General features: G+C 32.7%; 1 protein-coding gene, 1 long non-coding RNA gene and 1 pseudogene across 2 annotated transcripts; 1 reads left to right on the top strand and 2 right to left on the bottom strand.

The window, feature by feature from the left end:
• Positions 1 to 8,909: 8,909 nt before the first annotated feature.
• Positions 8,910 to 13,400, bottom strand: LOC144544101 (putative disease resistance protein At1g50180). Its single transcript, XM_078292517.1, has 3 exons — positions 12,031 to 13,400; positions 11,550 to 11,693; positions 8,910 to 10,200 (listed from the first exon to the last, which is right to left on the bottom strand). The coding sequence occupies exons 1-3, from the start codon at positions 13,284 to 13,286 to the stop codon at positions 8,910 to 8,912; spliced, it is 2,691 nt and encodes an 896-aa protein (XP_078148643.1). The 5' UTR covers positions 13,287 to 13,400.
• A 1,166-nt stretch (positions 13,401 to 14,566) lies between these two features.
• LOC144544100 (ATP-dependent 6-phosphofructokinase 2 pseudogene) lies at positions 14,567 to 15,201 on the bottom strand (annotated as a pseudogene).
• Positions 15,202 to 16,655: 1,454 nt separating this feature from the next.
• LOC144544504 (uncharacterized) lies at positions 16,656 to 18,039 on the top strand. Its single transcript, XR_013508240.1, has 4 exons — positions 16,656 to 16,820; positions 16,913 to 17,159; positions 17,251 to 17,859; positions 17,935 to 18,039. It is a non-coding gene; the product is annotated as an uncharacterized LOC144544504 (long non-coding RNA).
• The last annotated feature ends 842 nt before the right edge of the window (positions 18,040 to 18,881 follow it).

The following is an 18,881-nucleotide window of genomic DNA, read 5'->3' as shown; positions in this document are numbered from 1 at the left end:
GTAAACTTCAAAATCAGCAGTTCACCACCCACATGCCTTAAGCTTAAACATGTTCATCAGATATTGTCTCTAACTCTGTGGCGAGAAGGAGATAAGGAGATTTAATGCGGGATTAAAGAGTGCAGGTTCACAGGTCCGGGTATAAACGCGTTCCAAAACTCTAAATTCATGACCCAATCCAGAGTAACGGGTTTGTCAAAATTCAACTGTACCCGACCCAGTTACATCTCAACTCGGTAAAAAACAGGTCGGGTCGGACGGGTTAGACGGGTCGGGTGGGTCTCGGGTATTTTTATACACCCCTACCGGTGATTTATAGTCAAATACACAAAAATACCTATGCATTGCAATGTATGGTAGCCTTGCTCTATATATATATAGAGAGAGAGAGAGTGACTAATGTGCATTCGTATGCATATGGGCCGATATGCATACAGTCCAAATTTGAAATTTTAAAATCCAAAACATCGATCCGAACTGTTCATCTTGTTCTCCATATTAATATGTGCTTGGAGACAAATTTTATATTTTTCTGAATTTTTTTACTATTTATTAAGCCACTTTGAAAATTGCTGATCCAACGGTGGCTTAACAAATCAGTAAAATCAGCAGCCACCGTTGGATCAACAATTTTCAAAGTGGCTTAATAAATAGTAAAAAAATTCAGAAAAATATAAATTTTGGTCTCCCAGCACATTTTAATATGGAGAACAAGATGAACGATTCGGATCGACGTTTTGGATTTTGAAATTTCAAATTTGGACCGTATGCATATCGGCCCATATGTATACGAATGCACATTAGTCACTCACTCTCTCTCTATATATATATATATATATATATATGTAAAACTAGGGTGTTCTTAAGTTCACCAAATTCCTTGGTGAACTCAAGTCTAAACAACGATTTTCAATAAATCTAAAAAAATAGTAAAAAATTTTCAAAAAAATATAAAATTTGGTCTTCAAACACATATTAATATGGAGAACAAGATGAATGGTTTGGATCGGTCATTTGGACTTTGAAACCGATGATTTATTGTCAAATAAACAAAAATACCTATACATTGCAATGTATGGTAGCCTTGTTCTCTCTCTCTCTCTCTCTATATATATATATAGAGAGAGAGAGAGAGGTTGGCTAATATCAAATCGATTGTTCCTGAAGTCCCGTGCAATAAGTCGTTTTCAATTTTCAAAGTCCAAAAAGTCGATCCAAACCGTTAGATGTGATCTTTATATTAAAATGTGATTGGAGACCAAATTTACATTTTTCTGAATTTTTTACTATTTATTAAGCGACTTTGAAAACTGTTGATCTAACAGTGGCTTAACAAAACAGTAAAATCAGAAGCCACTCTTGGATCAGTGGTTTTCAAAGTGGCTTAATAAATAATAAAAAAATTCAGAAAAAAATAAAGTTGGTCTCCAAGCACATTTTAATATAAAAATCACATCTAACGGTTTGGATCGACTCTTTGAACTTTGAAAATTGAGAAACGACTTAGTTGCACGGAACCTCAGAAACAATCGATTTGATATTAGCCAACCTCTCTATATATATGTATATATATTGCAATCTCTATAACAATACAAATGTCATGCTTCATGACAAAGAATATGTTCGAAGTAAATGGGGATTTCAATGCCACAAAATGCCACAAATTTTTTTTTATTATATTTTATAATTTTAAAATTAAATGCGAATCTGAACGGTTGATTTATTTATTTTCATGACAGATGGATGTATGTAAAATTTTATAATTATTGGAGTTCAATTTGTATTCAATCAAGTGGTCAACAGGGAACGAACTTAGATTATTGATTTATTTTAATGCATTCTTATTTTCATGACGCACGCATATATATATCTATGTAAATTAATTATGTGATCTTGTACAGATCAATATCTTATATCTATCAATTAAAAAAAAAAAGGTTTAGCTGAACTAGCTACTTATTTAATTGTTTTCCATGAGGTAATCGCCGTACCATCACTGAACATATATATTAATTTCTTGGATAACGAATGGTTGAAATACCTAACATGATTCTCCAATTGCATGTTTTAATAATTAATTTGAAGATGTCTCCAAATATTATTTTTTTCATTGTGCTACCTAAATAATAGATAGGCAATCTTAATTTCTTAACTAATATGAGACCGCAACCTTAGAAAATCACTTTAGGTTCTCTTTTGTAATCTTGTTTTCGGTAGCAATATCCAGTGAACCTAATCTTACTGAGTACAAATTTTTTTTGAGGAGTTGGCAGAGGCTGCCAAATAAAAATTTATTATTCGAAAGTAAATAATTACAAACTGCACTAATGAAATTTAAAATTTGAGTTAATGATATGAATTCTCTTGATCTTGGGCCGAATTGATGAAGCAATTTTCATAAATTGAAGGCCCTAATCTAATCGGGTCTGGATCACCGGAAGCAACTCAGAATCCAAATCAATTAGCTGCACCTAAGAGATTAGAGATTTGAGATTAGATATTAATGTGTTCCAGAGATTAGATATTAAAATGTGCTTGGGGATCAAATTTTACATTCTTTGGAATTTTTTACTATTTATTAAGATGGTTTGAAAATCGTTGTTTTTAATAGTGCAAAAATTTAATAAAAACATCGATTTTCAAACCATCTTAATAAATAGTAAAAAAATTTCATAAAATGTAAAATTTGGTATGCGAGCACATTTTAATATAGATTAAACATCTAACGTTTTGAATTGACTATTTGGACTTTGAAAATTGAAAGATCGAGTCGTTTATTCCGGGAGCTAGAAAAAAACGTTTTGAACTTAGCTAACCTCTCTCTCTCTCTATATGTGTGCGTGTGTGTGTGTGTGTATTGGATAGCTTTTTTGTTCATATCGGTGAGGTAACGACATACTTTTTACATGGGAGGTGCTATTCTAAGGACAATATATAATTTTAATAATGAGAGCTGAGAAAAATCGAGTTGCTTCTATCAAAATGGAGCCAAGTTTGAGGTGAATCATTTTGCTTCTCTCATTGAACCGAGTCGAATTTGAGCTGAATCTCAATCATTAGCAGCCCTAGGTAGAATCCATTAGCAAATCTAGTTTAAATAACCCAATAGAAGCAAAAATAGTTATGTGGTAGTGTTTCAAATGTGAGGTCAATGTCGAAAAAAAAAAACAAAAAAAATTAAAAGATTTGTATATTAGGTCGATCCACGCAATTAGAATCACCTCAAGGAAGGCTATTCCTCTTGATAGTTGGCACCCTGATAACTTTCTGATGGTCATGTCAGAAGGAGATCAAGCTTAATTATGCAGATGGTCCAGCGAATCAGATTGTTTCCTTATGAAGATGATGGCAACTAAATGGAGAACCAGGGCTGCTAAACCAAATTTTGTGTAGATGAACTTGTTAGCTTTTGCTGTTATCTTTTGGTAGTACCAGTTGAGTTGCAGCTGATATGAACATTGCAGTAAGGATAATCTTATTTGTTTTATTTAATGAAATGGGCTTTAGCCTCTTTATCAAAAAAATAATAATTGAAATAAGATTCACCAACACTAGGAACCAGCAAGAAAATAAACATCCGGTGCATTAAATGAGCAAGGCTTCCATCGGCTGACAAGTGGGACAATTAAGAGGTTTTTTTTATGATTAATAACGGATCACTTCAGAAAATTGCATTCCTTACCATAACGAATAATTCAGTGACGACAATAATAATAATTACAATAACAACACTATTAAATAAATAAATCAATCAATAAAATTTGTGAGTGGAAGATAACTTGTCAAATGTTTTTTAGGGTTAGGGGCATAATACATAGAATGTATATTTTAACAAAAAATTACGTCAAACATGTCATTGACTAGTATACATTCCACAATAAGAAACAAAATGAATATTTAATTCATGCAATAAATAACTTAATTGGTTTTAAGTTAAGTTGAGTAGATTTATGAAAAACCCTTTGACATTTATTTGTCATCTCTCTTTAAACACAAGTAAAAATTTATCGTAGGTTAACAAATTTTGTAAATTTTATAAATTTTGATCTCATTTTAATAAAAAGTTACAAATTTTTCATATGGACGCATTCCTTGCAATACAGATATCAATGTGAAAAAGAGGATGGGGCATTAAGTTGATGCCACTACCAACTTACGGTACCAGAATCATGCATCATGTAGTTTAGAATATAATTTCAGTTAAATTTTGTGTTATACGTAATAAGTCATGCAATTTAGAATGAAATAAATGCTCAAGGTTCAGGATTCATTAACGCGTGCACGCGTGTGTGTATTCGATCTGTTTGTCAATAGATAATTAATTAATTATCAATAAAGAAAATACAAATAAAAAATATAGCTTAATAAACATATTCGTTATACATTTCGTTGTTTATTAAACAATAAATAAATCTATTTCAACTCAAAATAACGATTATTAACGATTATTAGCTTAATAAACATATATTATGGTTATTCAATAGGTACTTTCCATGCAATTTCTGGTCAGAGAAATTTCCATAATATACTTTTTTGTCATGTTTTTTTTGGTTCAGAAAAATTATAAAATTATGGTTATGTTTTAAATACATAATTGTACAGTTATATCATATTCTGAAAAAAAAAATTCTCACTCTATTATATTTATTTAAAAGTCTATTCATGCACTAATATATCTGCAATCTTTCATTATTTTTCAAATTTTCATATAACTCAAATTCGTCATTTGCTTATGTAATGAAGAAATAATTCAATATTTAAATACTAAGTATCAAAATAAATTTGATAGAATTCATGTATATATCCTTTGTTCATCTTTTGGCACATAAGAAATTATAAAATTTTACATTTGTTTGGATTAACATTAAGAATTTATAAATGCTCACTATGGAAAATGTACCACAATTTTTCAAATTTTCATATAACTCAAATTCGTCATTTGCTTATGTAATAAAGAAATAATTCAATATTTAAATACTAAGTATCAAAATAAATTTGATAGAATTCATGTAATATATCCTTTGTTCATTTTTTGGCACATAAGAAATTATAAAATTTTACATTTGTTTGGATTAACATTAAGAATTTATAAATGCTCACTATGGAATAACATTAAGAATTTGATAGAATTCATGTATATATCCTTTGGTCCGGTTAACGGTTAACCGGTTTGGGTAGATTTCAAATTTGATGACCGGTTCGGTTATTTTTTAAAATTTAATTTATTTTTTGGATATAAATAAAAAAATCGGGTTTAATTAGCATACGATTTGTATTTTTTATACAAATATAGCAAATTCATATTAGGTTTCAGTTCCAATTACTTAATAATTGGTTTCAGAAATATTCCAAATTTCTTACCAATTTGTGGATCAGGAAGGCAGGAAGCCCATTCAAATTGTGAGGTAGATCAATTTCAAATGGGCTGTTTGGCAAGGGCTCTTTAAAAGTGCAGCATTAAATTTTTAATCTTGGTAAATGACCCAAGTACAAGGAAGATAAAGAACAAGGAAATTATACGAGTAAAATATAGATTATAGTTTGTAAAGACCCAAATACCCTTGCATATTTTTTTTTTCACTTTGACAAATTTTCCTGTAGACTAACACATTCGTTGCTGCTGAGCACAAACAGCAACCCTCTGTGACATTACCATACCACTGATACGCAACTGGTACGACAATCTCTGACGATTATGAAGGGAATTTTTTTTGATCCAATTAATGAAACAAATAGGGTCTTTTTGCTTATAAACTTGATTGCAACAGTTGGTTTTGTATAAAATAGGTTCTCCTTAGGGTGTTATGATGCTTTATTTTTCTTTGTTAGATTGCTATGTTTTGTGTGGGTAGTTTAGTGAGGTATGTGCTCCATACTCGGTTTTGTAAGTCCTATGTTAGTGGTACCAAATAGGTGGTACCCGGTATCAAAACAATGTATGGGTTTTCATATTGAATGGAAATTGGTGCGAGTCCCCACTTCTTTTTAAAAAATAATAATAATAATAATGAAACAAATTAATTTAGCTAATCAAATTAATAAACCCCACTATCGATCCAATTAATGATGAAATCAACTGGTACAGCACCGGCTGGAGAGCTCAGCTGAATTTTCTTTTGAGGGTATTTTTGTCTTAAAATTTACGGTTTTGATATCTAAGGTGAACCAAAGGACAGCCAATACTTAAGGAAGGGTGAGGCGAGCTTAACGTTACGTTGCTAAGGATCGGATGTCCATTCATCCCACTTCAGAAACAACTATTCAGCAAGATTAAAGAGTTAAGAGATGTAAGGGGCCCTAATCCTCTGTGCCGAACAGGTACATGAAGTTTTGTCAAGATCATTCTAGTTTAATTATTTTTGGTGATGCATTCGTTTTTCTTAAAGACACTAAAGTTTGATATCAGATATTTGGGATCTAGCCTTTTATATTTTATTACAATATAAATCGATGAGGAATGACCTCATTTTTTGTTAAAACAAAAAAAAAATTCCCGACTTGTTTTTATTACAGAAATTCATATGCACTTTCATATTTCTGCAGAAGCAATACAAGTTCATTAATTTTCACATTCTTGATCGTCTGAGAGGCATTGCTAGCATGCACATCCACTTCTAGTGATGAAGCTGACATGTAATTTACTTTGGAAAGCGTAATGTTAAATTGTGCTGATTTTGAACAAAAATCTCAAAGAACAGGTGTTAGGAATTTTGGGTTTGTAATCTGGGCTAATGTATTTTGTTTGCACTGTATTTTGTTGGGTTTCAGGCCCAAATATTAGACCCCCAAAAGAGAAGCTTTAGGCCAGGGGTGCAAACGAATCGGATAATATCTATTTGATATGGATATCCGATATCTGAATATCCGTGCGGATACGGATACTGATATGGTTTTGAATTATAATTATCCATATCCGAATAGTAAATATATAACATATAATTTAATATATATTATGAAAATATTTATGTATATATTTACAGATATCCGATATTCAATCCGTATCCGTACATATCCGTTTAATATCCGATTCGTATCTGTATCCGAAAAATAAAAACAGATACGGATATGGTTTTATCACTAACCGATACGTATCTTATCCGTTTGCACCCCTACTTTAGGCTCAAACTCATGGTAATCAGTGAGATTTTAAACTTAATGGAAAACTTTTTTTAGAACCGTTCGGATGGTTCTTTAATTTTCAAATTAGTTATTCGTCATCGCTTGTTTTATCGTTCTCTTTAAATTTTTTCAAAGAATATGTTGAATGCAGTAATCCTCAACGTCGGACAAATTATATATACTTGTTTATACTTATACTTATATAAGAATATCATCAAAATTTCCATGATTTTAAATTACTTAATTCAATATTTTTTAATTATAATAAAATAATTTTAGTTATTGAAAATCATAATATTTTTTGCCATTAATTGAATATCAATAATATTATTTACACGGCTAACTTAGGAGGCAATTTTAATTTATTATACATATACAATTTATTTTAAAAAAATATATGTTAATTATTAGAGATTTATTTATTAGAATTTATAAATACTATTAATTAAAACATAGTATTCATAATAAGTATTTTAAAAAGAAAAAAAAGTATAATTTTTCAAGAGTCTTTCTCAAATTAGATTTTTCCACAAGTACCACGGTACAACTGAACATACATCGGTAGGCTTTGAGATGCGTGCAAACAATATTTAATTCACTTGATGGAGAAGATGTTTGTTTTAAACTTTTATGTCGGTTTCTGATGGGTACAGTGAAAATCGTAGATAATAAAATTTACAATTCAATATTCTAATCAATCAGATTACAAGTGTATAATCAAACTGATGTAGTATAGTATGGTTGTCGATCCGTGGAGAATAATATTTGTAACTCTTGGACCATCAAATCACAATCATTCAATTGTCGAACCCTAACCCTAATCGTTCAATTGTAGAGAAATTAAATCCAAAATCGTATTAATTTTAATTAAAGATCAATGTTAAAAAGAATTTCTAGGATTTTGTCTACCATAATACTTGTATTAATTTTATTCTAATTAGATTATAGAAAATTAACTTTGCTCTTACCTTTTTTTTGGATGATAATTAAAGAGTTACGCTAATATACTAATATTAGTATATCACGTGATGTACTAACAATAATCTAAATCACACTTTTCATGTGTAAACAGTTGATTCAAGCCGTTCCATAAAACTTTCATATTAAAATATGGTAGAATGCCATATTTTTTTAATTTTAGATTTTATTTACTATTTCATTAAATTAATTAAAGATAAATATAAAAATAATAAAAATGACTAACACTTACATAGTACCTCCATTTCCACCGTCAGTATATATGTCCAAAAAAAAAAAAAAAAAAACATAATACCTCCATTTTCGCAAGATTAAATTTGATTCATTAATTAGGTGTAGTTACATGTCGGACAAAGTTTCCAATAAAGTTTCAAAGAAAAAGGAGCCTTATGCACTCATATGGTATATAACTTGTTAAAAGGATAAAAATATTAATTACCTAGTAATCTATGTTAGTAGCTAGGTATGAAATCATTGCTATTACTAATAAAAACTAGAAATTCTGGTCTCTATTCCATCAGCAAAAAGAAAGAATAAAATTCGCAGATGCTTAGCTGGCTAAAAGGTACCAGCCAAAAAGTTGATAGACATCACATTTTATTACAAAAATTAATTATTATATACATCCGCTAAAATTGATGAAACTAGAATAATGGATACCAACTAGATCATATATAATAGATTGTTATCTCAAATGCAATCACATCACATCAACAAACAAAAACTATATGCTTACGGGCTTCCAAATAAAAACCAAAACAAAACAAACAAAACAGAAACTACAATAATTATATCTCCATAAAAAAAAAATTTCACGACAAGTCGGCAATTCGACTCCGAATTGTTGGTATATGTTTTACTTTGTCCCATTCCTCCCCCGACTTGTCCTTAATTTTTAGGTAGATTTCGCGACCTAACTTCAGCTCCTGTAAGGTGGTCACACACTGTAGGTCGGGAAGAGCATGTAATTTATCGAAGTATTTAATATAAAGGTACTTGAGCACGGGCAATGCTCCATACTCCACCTTCCATTCCTTAATATTCCAGACTGCATTGAGTTTCAGACTTTGCAATGCAGGGAAACCTCCATTCGTGCAAACTATGGTATCCTCCTCCATTGTAATTTCATTCATCTCCAGACACTTCAAACCACGTAATTTCTCAAGTTTCCGCATTGGATCGTTATTGAAAGTAAAATACTCTAGTTGTACCTTGGCTAAGTTTGGAGGCATTTCTGCAATGTGAATAATTGGATGGCCTCCAAAGTTGTACCCTGAGAGATACATGGTCTGTATGTTTTGATAACTTGGTGAGGTGCTGAAATCAATCATCTCTCTTGGAGGATAAAAGTTATGAAAGCTCACTGAGAGGAGGTTGTGCAACTTGGACATGAGGTTATGTATCACTATGCCATCATTCTTGTCATCGCAGCGTAGTTGCAACTCACGAACACCATGGAGGTGAGGTAAGCTTTTTTTCCATGATTTTGGAACAACGAACCATCCAAGGCTTCTTAGGTTAACTAGGTTAGCAGTTGATGACGGTCCCACTATGCTATTGTAGGGAGAAGAGCTTTGGACATGCCTCAAACAAGGGATTTTCCAGAAACTTTCTGGGAACACTCGGATCCATGCCCCCGATATATAAAAGGTCTGGAGATTTTGCAAATGACCAATCCATGATGGAATTACAGTTACATTAGTCTTTGATGATCTCAAACCCAAATATCTCAAGTGGATCATGTTCTTCAAATCAGTCGGTAGGTCTTCTATTTGTGCGTTGCTTAGTTCCAAGACTCTGAGTAACAGAAATCCTGTACCAATGATGTCAAAGTCTGTTTCGAAATTTATGAATGTTCGAAGTCTAGGCAATTTGATCTTTCTGAGATCCTGTAGTTGGTTTCTGCTGATACCCTCACCGGTCTTTTCGTGAAATGCCAATCGTCGGGTCATTCTTACATCTCCCTCTGCATTTTCATTCTTCCAGATGAGAAGGAAATCATTTTCTATGGCTTCACCCAATGCAACTTCACGCAAAAGATCGTGAACCCGGATAGACTCGATTGCACCTCCAGGTGACCTCTCAACAACTTGAACCAAACATCTATATTTTAATAGTACAAAAAAAAGAGTTAAATAATAGAAAAAAAAACGATGTTATGTATCAGTTAGCACTCTGTAACCACTGTAAATTGTCAATCAAGTAAGGTTGCAGCTACTAGTATTTGGATAACAGAGTCAGATAAAATATTCTAATAACGAAAACAAAATTCTTTTTTTTTTTCTAATTTAGCTCTTTCCAACAATTGATAAAATAATATAGTATCCTTGGTGCTAAAATTTATGGTTTTTTTTTTTTTTGAGGCAAAATAATTTCTAATGTGCTTGAATGATATATTTTTGTTACTAATTAGAGATTCACAGTATATAATCATATATTTTTTATAGAGTTTGGCTAGTATAACATCAGTGTCATTTCAACATATATAACACCAACTCTAAAATCTATCAAATCGACTTCAAACAGTGAATCCAAACCGTTCAAACTGATCTACTTCATTAGTTGTGCGTTTACATGCAAAATTTATAACTTTTTGAATTTATTTAGTATTAAGTCAAGCGGTCAAATATGTGAGTTTTTAAGTTAATTTTAATACATTAATTTTTTAATATTTTGACCGCTTGATTTGATACTAAAATAACTCAAAAATATAAAAAATTTGTATGTAAATGCATCACTCATAATGTAAATCAGTTTGAACGGTTTAAATTAGTCGTTTGAAGTCGATTTGATAGGTTTTAGAATTGGTGTTATATATGTTGAAATGACCCTGATGTTATACTAGCCAAACTCCTTTTTATACTATCATTTTATATGATATAATTTTTTCCATAACCAACTGTTTCAGTCTTTTAGAAATTAATAAAAATGGTATAACTGAATTGTTAATTAACATAAGAAAAAGAAGTTATGAAACTTCATAACATAATTTCAAATTCCAATACAAAAAAAAAAAAGTACTGGAGTTTAGAATGGGTTGCATCCGATGGGTCTCTCTACTGTTCGATCCGCTTTAAGATCCATCCACGTCGCTTCAATATCAGTGCACGTCCGTTTCAAGATTCGTGTCGCTCTAGCATCCACAGATCATAAAGTAGATCGGACAGTAGAGAAACCCATCATACTCAAATTTGAGTAATTTGAGTCCGAATATGGGTGTCGGATGCAAATTTAATTTTACAAATGAAATGGGTAAAGAAAACGAAAAAAAGAAAACAAATGTACCAGAAGTTTTATAGACATTTGAAGATCAGAAACTGAAAGTTTAGAAAGGTATACTGCTATAATATTCAGATATTTATTACAGACTGACAGTCCAAACTACAAGTAACATAGAAGTTTAGAGAGGTACGTATTCAACTATAATATTCGCATATTTATGACAACAGTACCTTTGCACAAGCTCCTCCAAATAATCTTCAGCATAATCCTCTAATTCCCCATTATTTTTGGCCTCTATTAAGCCTTCAGCTATCCACATATTCATAAGGTCTTTTGCTATAATTGTGTAGTCCTCCGGGAAGCAAGCTAAGTACCTAAACATGCGAACCAGCTTGATTCATATATATATAGTTTGGACGGCTCAAGTACTTTGTCTCAAATAAAAGATGGAGGTAAAATCTTCAAAATTTCATTTAAGCCAAGATCAAGGAATTCACAAATAGTGATCCAAGAACCGAAAATAAAAGATCAAACATTTTTTTCTAGAACAACGTCTGATTAGTAAAGGGGCGGATATAAACTGGCCTCTGAGGAATAGCCAAGGTACTTGGATAATTTTTAACGTAGATGTCACTATTTCAACTTATTACGAAAAAAAGATCCTTAGTTGAAAATGCGAGTATTTTTAAGTAAAAAAAAATGATAATTTACCGGAAGCATGACTTTTGTTGATACGACAAGTCATAATAGCTGGTGGCTAGAATTTTCATGCATTCTCCTTGGCCAACGGTGTGCCAATCCAACCTCTCGAGCACTCCAGACCATTCTCTACGTGTACATGGTTTACTTGACAAGAGGCCACCCAACACAATAACAGCCAGTGGCAAGCCATTGCATCTCTTAACTAGCTTTCTAGCAAGATCCTTCAGTTCTTCCGGACACTCCGGTGAGGGATCGCTGCTTCGAAATGCCTTCTTTAGGAAAAGCACCCAGCCTTCTTCTTCGCTGAGCAAACGAAGACGATACACACCTCTAGAATCTGCGTAATGTGCTACATTAAGGTTACGGGTTGTCATTAGCACCCGGCTCCCGTTCCCGATGTCGACGAGGCCGGTCTCGAGCTGGGTAAAGACATGCTCGGTCCACACATCATCTAACACAATTAGGTATTTCTTCTCTTTCAACAATGTGTTGACTTCTCCTAATAGAAATACAATCTGATCTTCTTTGCTTTCCCCTTTCAACCCTGCCTCATTTGTAAGTTTCTGGTGTATTTTCTTTAATACATCAAGGAGATTAAAATCTTGGGAGACAGTTATCCATAAGCAAGAATCAAAATGATTCCTCACAGTTGGATAACTATACACTTTTTGAGCAAGAGTGGTCTTCCCAAGACCACCACATCCGACAATGGAAATCACATACCGGCTTTGGTTGTTCAGCCCGTCTAACAACAAAGTGATTATATATCCCTTTTCATCCTCAAAACCAACAAATTCACTGTTATCGACATCAGGGAGCACACGGCGTTTAAAAGAATTAGGTTGTGTTCGTAGAAGACTTTGAGAGTGATCTCTGTCTCCACTAAGATCTTGTATTCCGAAAGTATTTCTACCTTCAGATATTCTGCCGAGTTTGGCTTGGATCTTAGAAATCTTCTGATCGAGAGTGTGGCGAGCTAATAGCCCGTTCAGTTTGAGACCAAGCGTCCGACGGTTGGCTTCAACAAGGAATGTGTCGAACACATCCTCTATCTCATATGCGACATCCCTCACATTACGCACCCATCCCTTGATCCTCTCATCTCCTCTGTTCTTTGTGGATTCTGCATCCTTTAGAAAGCACTGCATCTGACCCAGTTGAACCTTCACCTCGTTCACTTTGCTGTCTACTCCGCGCAGGAAGCGGACTTCGTCTACAACTATGTCTGCTAGCTTTACCACAGTGGAGACGATCGCCTCAGTCATCTTGCTCTTTTGTACTTTTATCAAAAAAAAATTGCTCTATTGTAAATTTGTAATATCTCTTTCTAGTTCTCTCACTCTTAAATTTGCTCTGGTAAGATGCAAAGGGTATTGCATTTGCAGGTCCTTGAAATAAGAGAATATTGAACCTGGGACTAGGAGATGGTCAACAGTAGCAATCTGTTTATATCGGGTCCACAATCGAAATACAGTTCAAAGAAAAAAAAAATTATTTTAGGGCACTAATAATTGACAAATGGGGAAAACATGGGATCCTTCACACCAGTGTAATCCAATATATATATACCAAAGCCTTAACATTCAAAGATAATTTGTTTGAGAAAACATTCAAATATAATTTACTGAATTAACACTGCCCATGGAATGGTTAATTAACATTCCAATTTGGATGCATCAGGTTAAAATTGAATCCATTCTTATAATTTCAGATGAAATTATCAAAATATTGATATATATTAAATTAAGATGAGGGTTCAAATGCCTCCATTTTTTGTACCTCCATCATGCCTCCATTTTAAAAACTTTAATAACTCAAAATTTAAATCTTAAAATTCAAAATAAAACCGTTGGATATGAACTACATTATTTTATCTATGCACGTGTAAAAAATTATGGCATTTCAACTTTGTTTTGGTTGTCATCTTGAGCTTGTAAAAATGTATAATAATGTGGATAATTTCTAGACGTTGATTTTTCAACTTATTGATTCATATAAAAACAAAATCAAAATATAATAATTTTTTATAGACACATAGAGAAAATAATATAAATCACATCTAACGGTTTTATTTTGACATTTAATTTTTAAACTTTAGATTATTTAAATTTTTAAAAATAGAAACATAATAAAAGCACAAAAAAGAATGGAGGCATTTGATCCCTCCTCTTAAATTAAATATTGGAGAAGTTTCCAAGAAACGAAATTAGAGGTACAATATATAGTCAAATTGTAAAACCGTGTCTTGGGCGCGTGGGGTCTTCTTGTACCAGCTGTGGGGTCCTTTCCACGTGGTGCTGGTACATTTAGTCTCACTTGTCCTTTTTCAGACTGTGCATGGCATCATTTACATTCAAGAGCTACTATGGCACATCACGGATTGGTGGTTGTGTGGCCTCTCGTACCATTAGCCGAGATTTTTATTTTTATTCAAAAAATAAATTATTTTATTATAAATAACTAAAATCACGACAAAATTTTATTTCTACCCAAACCGTAAATAATATTTACGGTTCGAATTAAGAATTCAAACCGTAAATATTATTTACGGTTCTAATTCAACAGCCGTATCAAAACCAAACGATCGGTTGATGATGCTTATGTCATTGTCTACCGTTTTTGGCACCCCTGTGATGCTGATGTTCAGCTTCCTGCGTTTCAACTCCTTGTATATGTCCAGCGCACCTCTCATTGTTCCATCTCCCCCTATTACATATAACTATACACATGCATAAATGTCAATGTCATGTACTGATGTATATAATTCATGCAATAACTAGCCTTGTAATTTAAGAGGTGTGGAAGAAAATACTTAATTTCTACCTAAGTACTATAGGACTCTGGTTTGAATGAAACTCAAGATCACAATATTTACTATGTGATGTTAATTGTGTTAGAAAAATATTTAAACTTAGCAAAAATATGAATCAAGCATCTCACTTGATTGTAACCATGTTTCACGATTGCATCAACAATTTTCTGGAGATCAAACCCGCCTCGTGTGGTTGTGAGCATAGTGCCACCCTTCTTGTGCCAATCATGCACCGAACGTGGATCCAGTTTAATTGGATCTGCCGTGTAAAACCCCCTGTATCCCATTGGTATACCATAGATATCCTTCACACCATACGGCTCGGAGGTAGGCAAGAGGGGAAGCGGCTGTGATATCGTGAGTGGCATTGACTTAGAACCGTAAATAATATTTACGGCTTGAATTCTTAATTCGAACCGTAAATATTATTTACGGTTTTGTTATAATTTAGTCTTATCATGCCATCAAACGATTAATAATTTATAAATGAAAAAAAGAATTCAAATATTATAAATGTAATTAAGTTGCTTCAATACAGAAAAGGAGCTTCTCCGTCTGTAAAGGAATCCAAAAAAGTAGTTTGCCACAAAAAAAATTCTTCCGTCTGTTTTTGCTTTTTTCTTTTTTTGCTGACATATTAAGCGATCCAATTAATTAATGAATCATAATGTTACTTGTGATGTTTTCGTGAGATGTAAACTATATGGTACCGGGATTTTTTTTTAATAGAATTACTCTAAAATAATTAAACAGAACCAGCTTCGTACAACTTGATTTTCGGAAAATAGCCTCTACCGATCCGTAGATCCTACGGATCGGTGTAGGAAAAAAAAATCCATTCTACACCGGTCCTAGGGACCGGTGGAGCATTTTTTTTACCTTTTTTTGCACCCGGTAGAACATTGCCACAGAAAATCTGAAATTTTTCTGCACCGGTCCTATGGATCGGTGGAGGGTTGTTTTGCAAAAAAGGGCCCGACGGGGTCCTTCTCCTTCCTCCTTCCTCTTCTTCCTTCCAGCACAGCTTGAACTCATTTTTTTTTTATCCTCTCAATATATTCAACTATTTCTCAATCCAATTGTTACAAAATTTTGGAATCGTTTAAGAGATTTGGAAACTCTTCAAATCTACAATTTTGACAAGGTAAATATCCCTCTTTTTTAATTTTTTTTATTTTAACCGAATTTAAATGAATAACTAATTTAATTTTGTTTGTTTACTATATTTAGATTGTTTTTGTGAAATGTAGTGTTAAATTGTAGTGTTTAGTATATTTAGATTATTTTAGCCGAATTTAAATGAATAAGTAATTTAATTTAATTAAGTTTCTCTTTTGTGAAATGTATTAGTATTTGGTGTAATTTCGTGTTGATTTGGAATATATTTAGTAATTTATTGGTAATGTAGTGTTAATTTAGAGTTGATTTGTTGTTAATTTAGTGTAATGTAGTGGTAATGTAGTATTAATTTAGAGTTTATTTGATGTTAATTTAGTGTAATTTAGTGTATGTATTATAAATTTGTGTAATTAAGTGTTTATGTAGTATAATGTAACTTTTTAGTAATATGTATTATAATTTGTATAAAATTAGATAAATGTGTGATGACTCTCATGAAGTTTAAAATTAGATAAAATTATAAATGTGTAAAATTAGATAAATGTGTGATGACTCTCATGAAGTTTAAAATTAGATAAAATTATAAATGTGTAAAATTAGTAATATGTAGTATAAATTTGTGTAATTAAGTGTTCATGAAGTTTATTATTAAAATCAAAATTAGATGATATGTTGTTTACATAAATTTTGATTATTGTAGCCATATGTTTGAAAAAATATTTGTTTATAATTATGTGTGATGACTCTCATCAGTTGCAAAAATATTTATTTATCAAATTTTCTAACAGAGTCAATGGATAATCCGAATTATCCGGAGTTGTTGAAATTAGCACCACGGAACCACAGGGCATGGGAAGTTCATGATGTGGTAATTTTGATTATATTTATTAATTATTTGTTACAAATAAATATTATATGAAATATTTGAAGGGTTTATAATGTTTTAATTCTTTTTGGCAGCCTACCGCTTCATTGCAGGTAAATTCACATCAGACTAATATTGATTATAACAATCGGATGGACGATGCTCTGAAGAGGTTAGGTTCGTATTAAATTGCTCACCTTAATGATTGCAAGATTGATCCACATTTGATTAGTGCTCTGGTTGAGAGGTGGAGGTCGGAGACCAATACATTTCATCTACCTGTCGGTGAGATGACAGTGACGTTGGAAGATGTTGCATGTCTATGGGGCTTACCGATTAAGGGTAATTAACTAATTAAAGTTGTTTATCGGTTAATTTAATTAACTATTTATTAAAGGTGAATTGTTGATTGTATTATTCTTTTAATTTGCAGGTTACCCGATTACTGGCACCAGCAATACTGATTGGAACTCATACTTAGAGTATGATCTAGGGGCTGATCCGGCTCTTTTTTACGATAACCTCTATCAGACAATGCCATATAAATATATGATTTATCATCATAACACATCAAAAGAACGATTGTCCGTCTCTGCTTATGCACTTAGACTGAGATAGTTGCGGGCCAAATTTAGTTTACCCTTAGAAGCTTGGCACAATGATGAGACAGTTGCACAGTACACTTGAGATTTTTGTATGGATTTATTCGGGTCGGTTATGTTTCCAGATTCTAGTGCGGATAGAGTCCCTGCGATGTACTTGCAATTCATCAATGATCTAAAGACTCCACAAGAATACAATTGGGGAGGTGCTGTACTCGCACATCTCTATCGAGAGTTGTCGCGTGCTTGCCACGCGGGAGTAGACACGATAGCGGGTCCGATATTGTTGTTATAGATTTGGTCATGGACTCGATTTACTATTTGTTGGCCTATTCCCCGGGACGAGCCACCTCCCTTCGGTGGTGCCGATGAGGATATGAGGAATGCTTTCGGTGTGAAGTGGACCACTTTTCATTTGTGGTCACACAACCCTCACTTAGGTAAAAAGATTTATAATTCGAGATAAATTCGATAGATTTATAATTATTTTTTAAAATTTATATTTTTTTTGACAGTTGATATAGCCACGTATAGAGATAGCTTCGACAGACTAGCTAATGAGACAGTTAACTGGCGACCATACGTTGATTACTATGATCAGTTACCTCGACATGTCCGACGAAAAAAGAGATATTGGATGAGCTACGGTTACATGATCCATTTTTGAATGGTAGAGTATCAGCATGTGGATAGGGTCATGCACCAGTTTGGTAAGTACCAAGAGATCCCGCCTCCTCCTCCTCTACCATGGGATGAGATCAGTTATTGCTCACAAGGGTCATCACCGGCCTGAACTGGAGGTGTGTAGGTGGGTACAAGTACACTGCCCGAGTCAGGATGAAAGCCGATCTGAACCAACGGTGTGTTACTATCTCCAGGCAAACTATCTAGACACGGATCATAACTGGTTTGGTTTCTAGCCTGGTGCGCCTCAGCTACCAATTCTATAACCTTGAATCCAGCCACTTGAGCTGCAGTTTGTTTAATGATATCCTAAGTTTCCTCATTTTCTATCAGAAATAGTGAGAAATGGTACGATCCGAATTGTGTTGTGTTCATACGTACCATGATTGTCAATTTGACTTGACTCGAAAGCAATTCAAGCCCAACGTATATTTGTCGTCTTATAATAGCAAAACTGGTAGAATCAGATACGGTAAAGGTAAATGCAGCCCCTATGTCATAACCAACACCTATTGAAGTGCTTTGGAGGTTACCACCATAATACACATTGATCAATAATAGTGACATTTTGCTGAACAAAAATCAAACACTAAATTAACTCCAAATATTTTTTAATTTTACAATACTAAATATAAACATATGAGTAAAAAAAACTCACAATAATAATCAGGAGACGATGCTGAGTATAATGGTGGTGGCGATTTATTCATATGGCAACTCCTCTATTGAATTTGAAAAAAAAACGAAATAATGAAAAAAAAAAGAAAAAAGAAGAATG

This window comes from Carex rostrata, chromosome 26, assembly GCF_964058835.1.
Source record: "Carex rostrata chromosome 26, lpCarRost1.2, whole genome shotgun sequence".
Taxonomy (NCBI): domain Eukaryota; kingdom Viridiplantae; phylum Streptophyta; class Magnoliopsida; order Poales; family Cyperaceae; genus Carex; species Carex rostrata.
The sequence above is the reverse complement of the archived record's forward strand: the minus strand, read 5'-3'. Positions and strand labels throughout refer to the sequence as shown.

Excerpts from the sequence above, each read along its gene's own strand:
- LOC144544101 (XM_078292517.1), bottom strand. The coding sequence starts at position 13,286 with ATGACTGAGGCGATCGTCTCCACTGTGGTAAAGCTAGCAGACATAGTT. Across the intron at positions 11,694-12,030 it reads CAACAAAAGTCATGCTTCCG|GTACTTAGCTTGCTTCCCGG; the intron begins GTAAATTATCAT and ends TCGCATGTTTAG. Across the intron at positions 10,201-11,549 it reads TTGGAGGAGCTTGTGCAAAG|ATGTTTGGTTCAAGTTGTTG; the intron begins GTACTGTTGTCA and ends ATTAAAATATAG.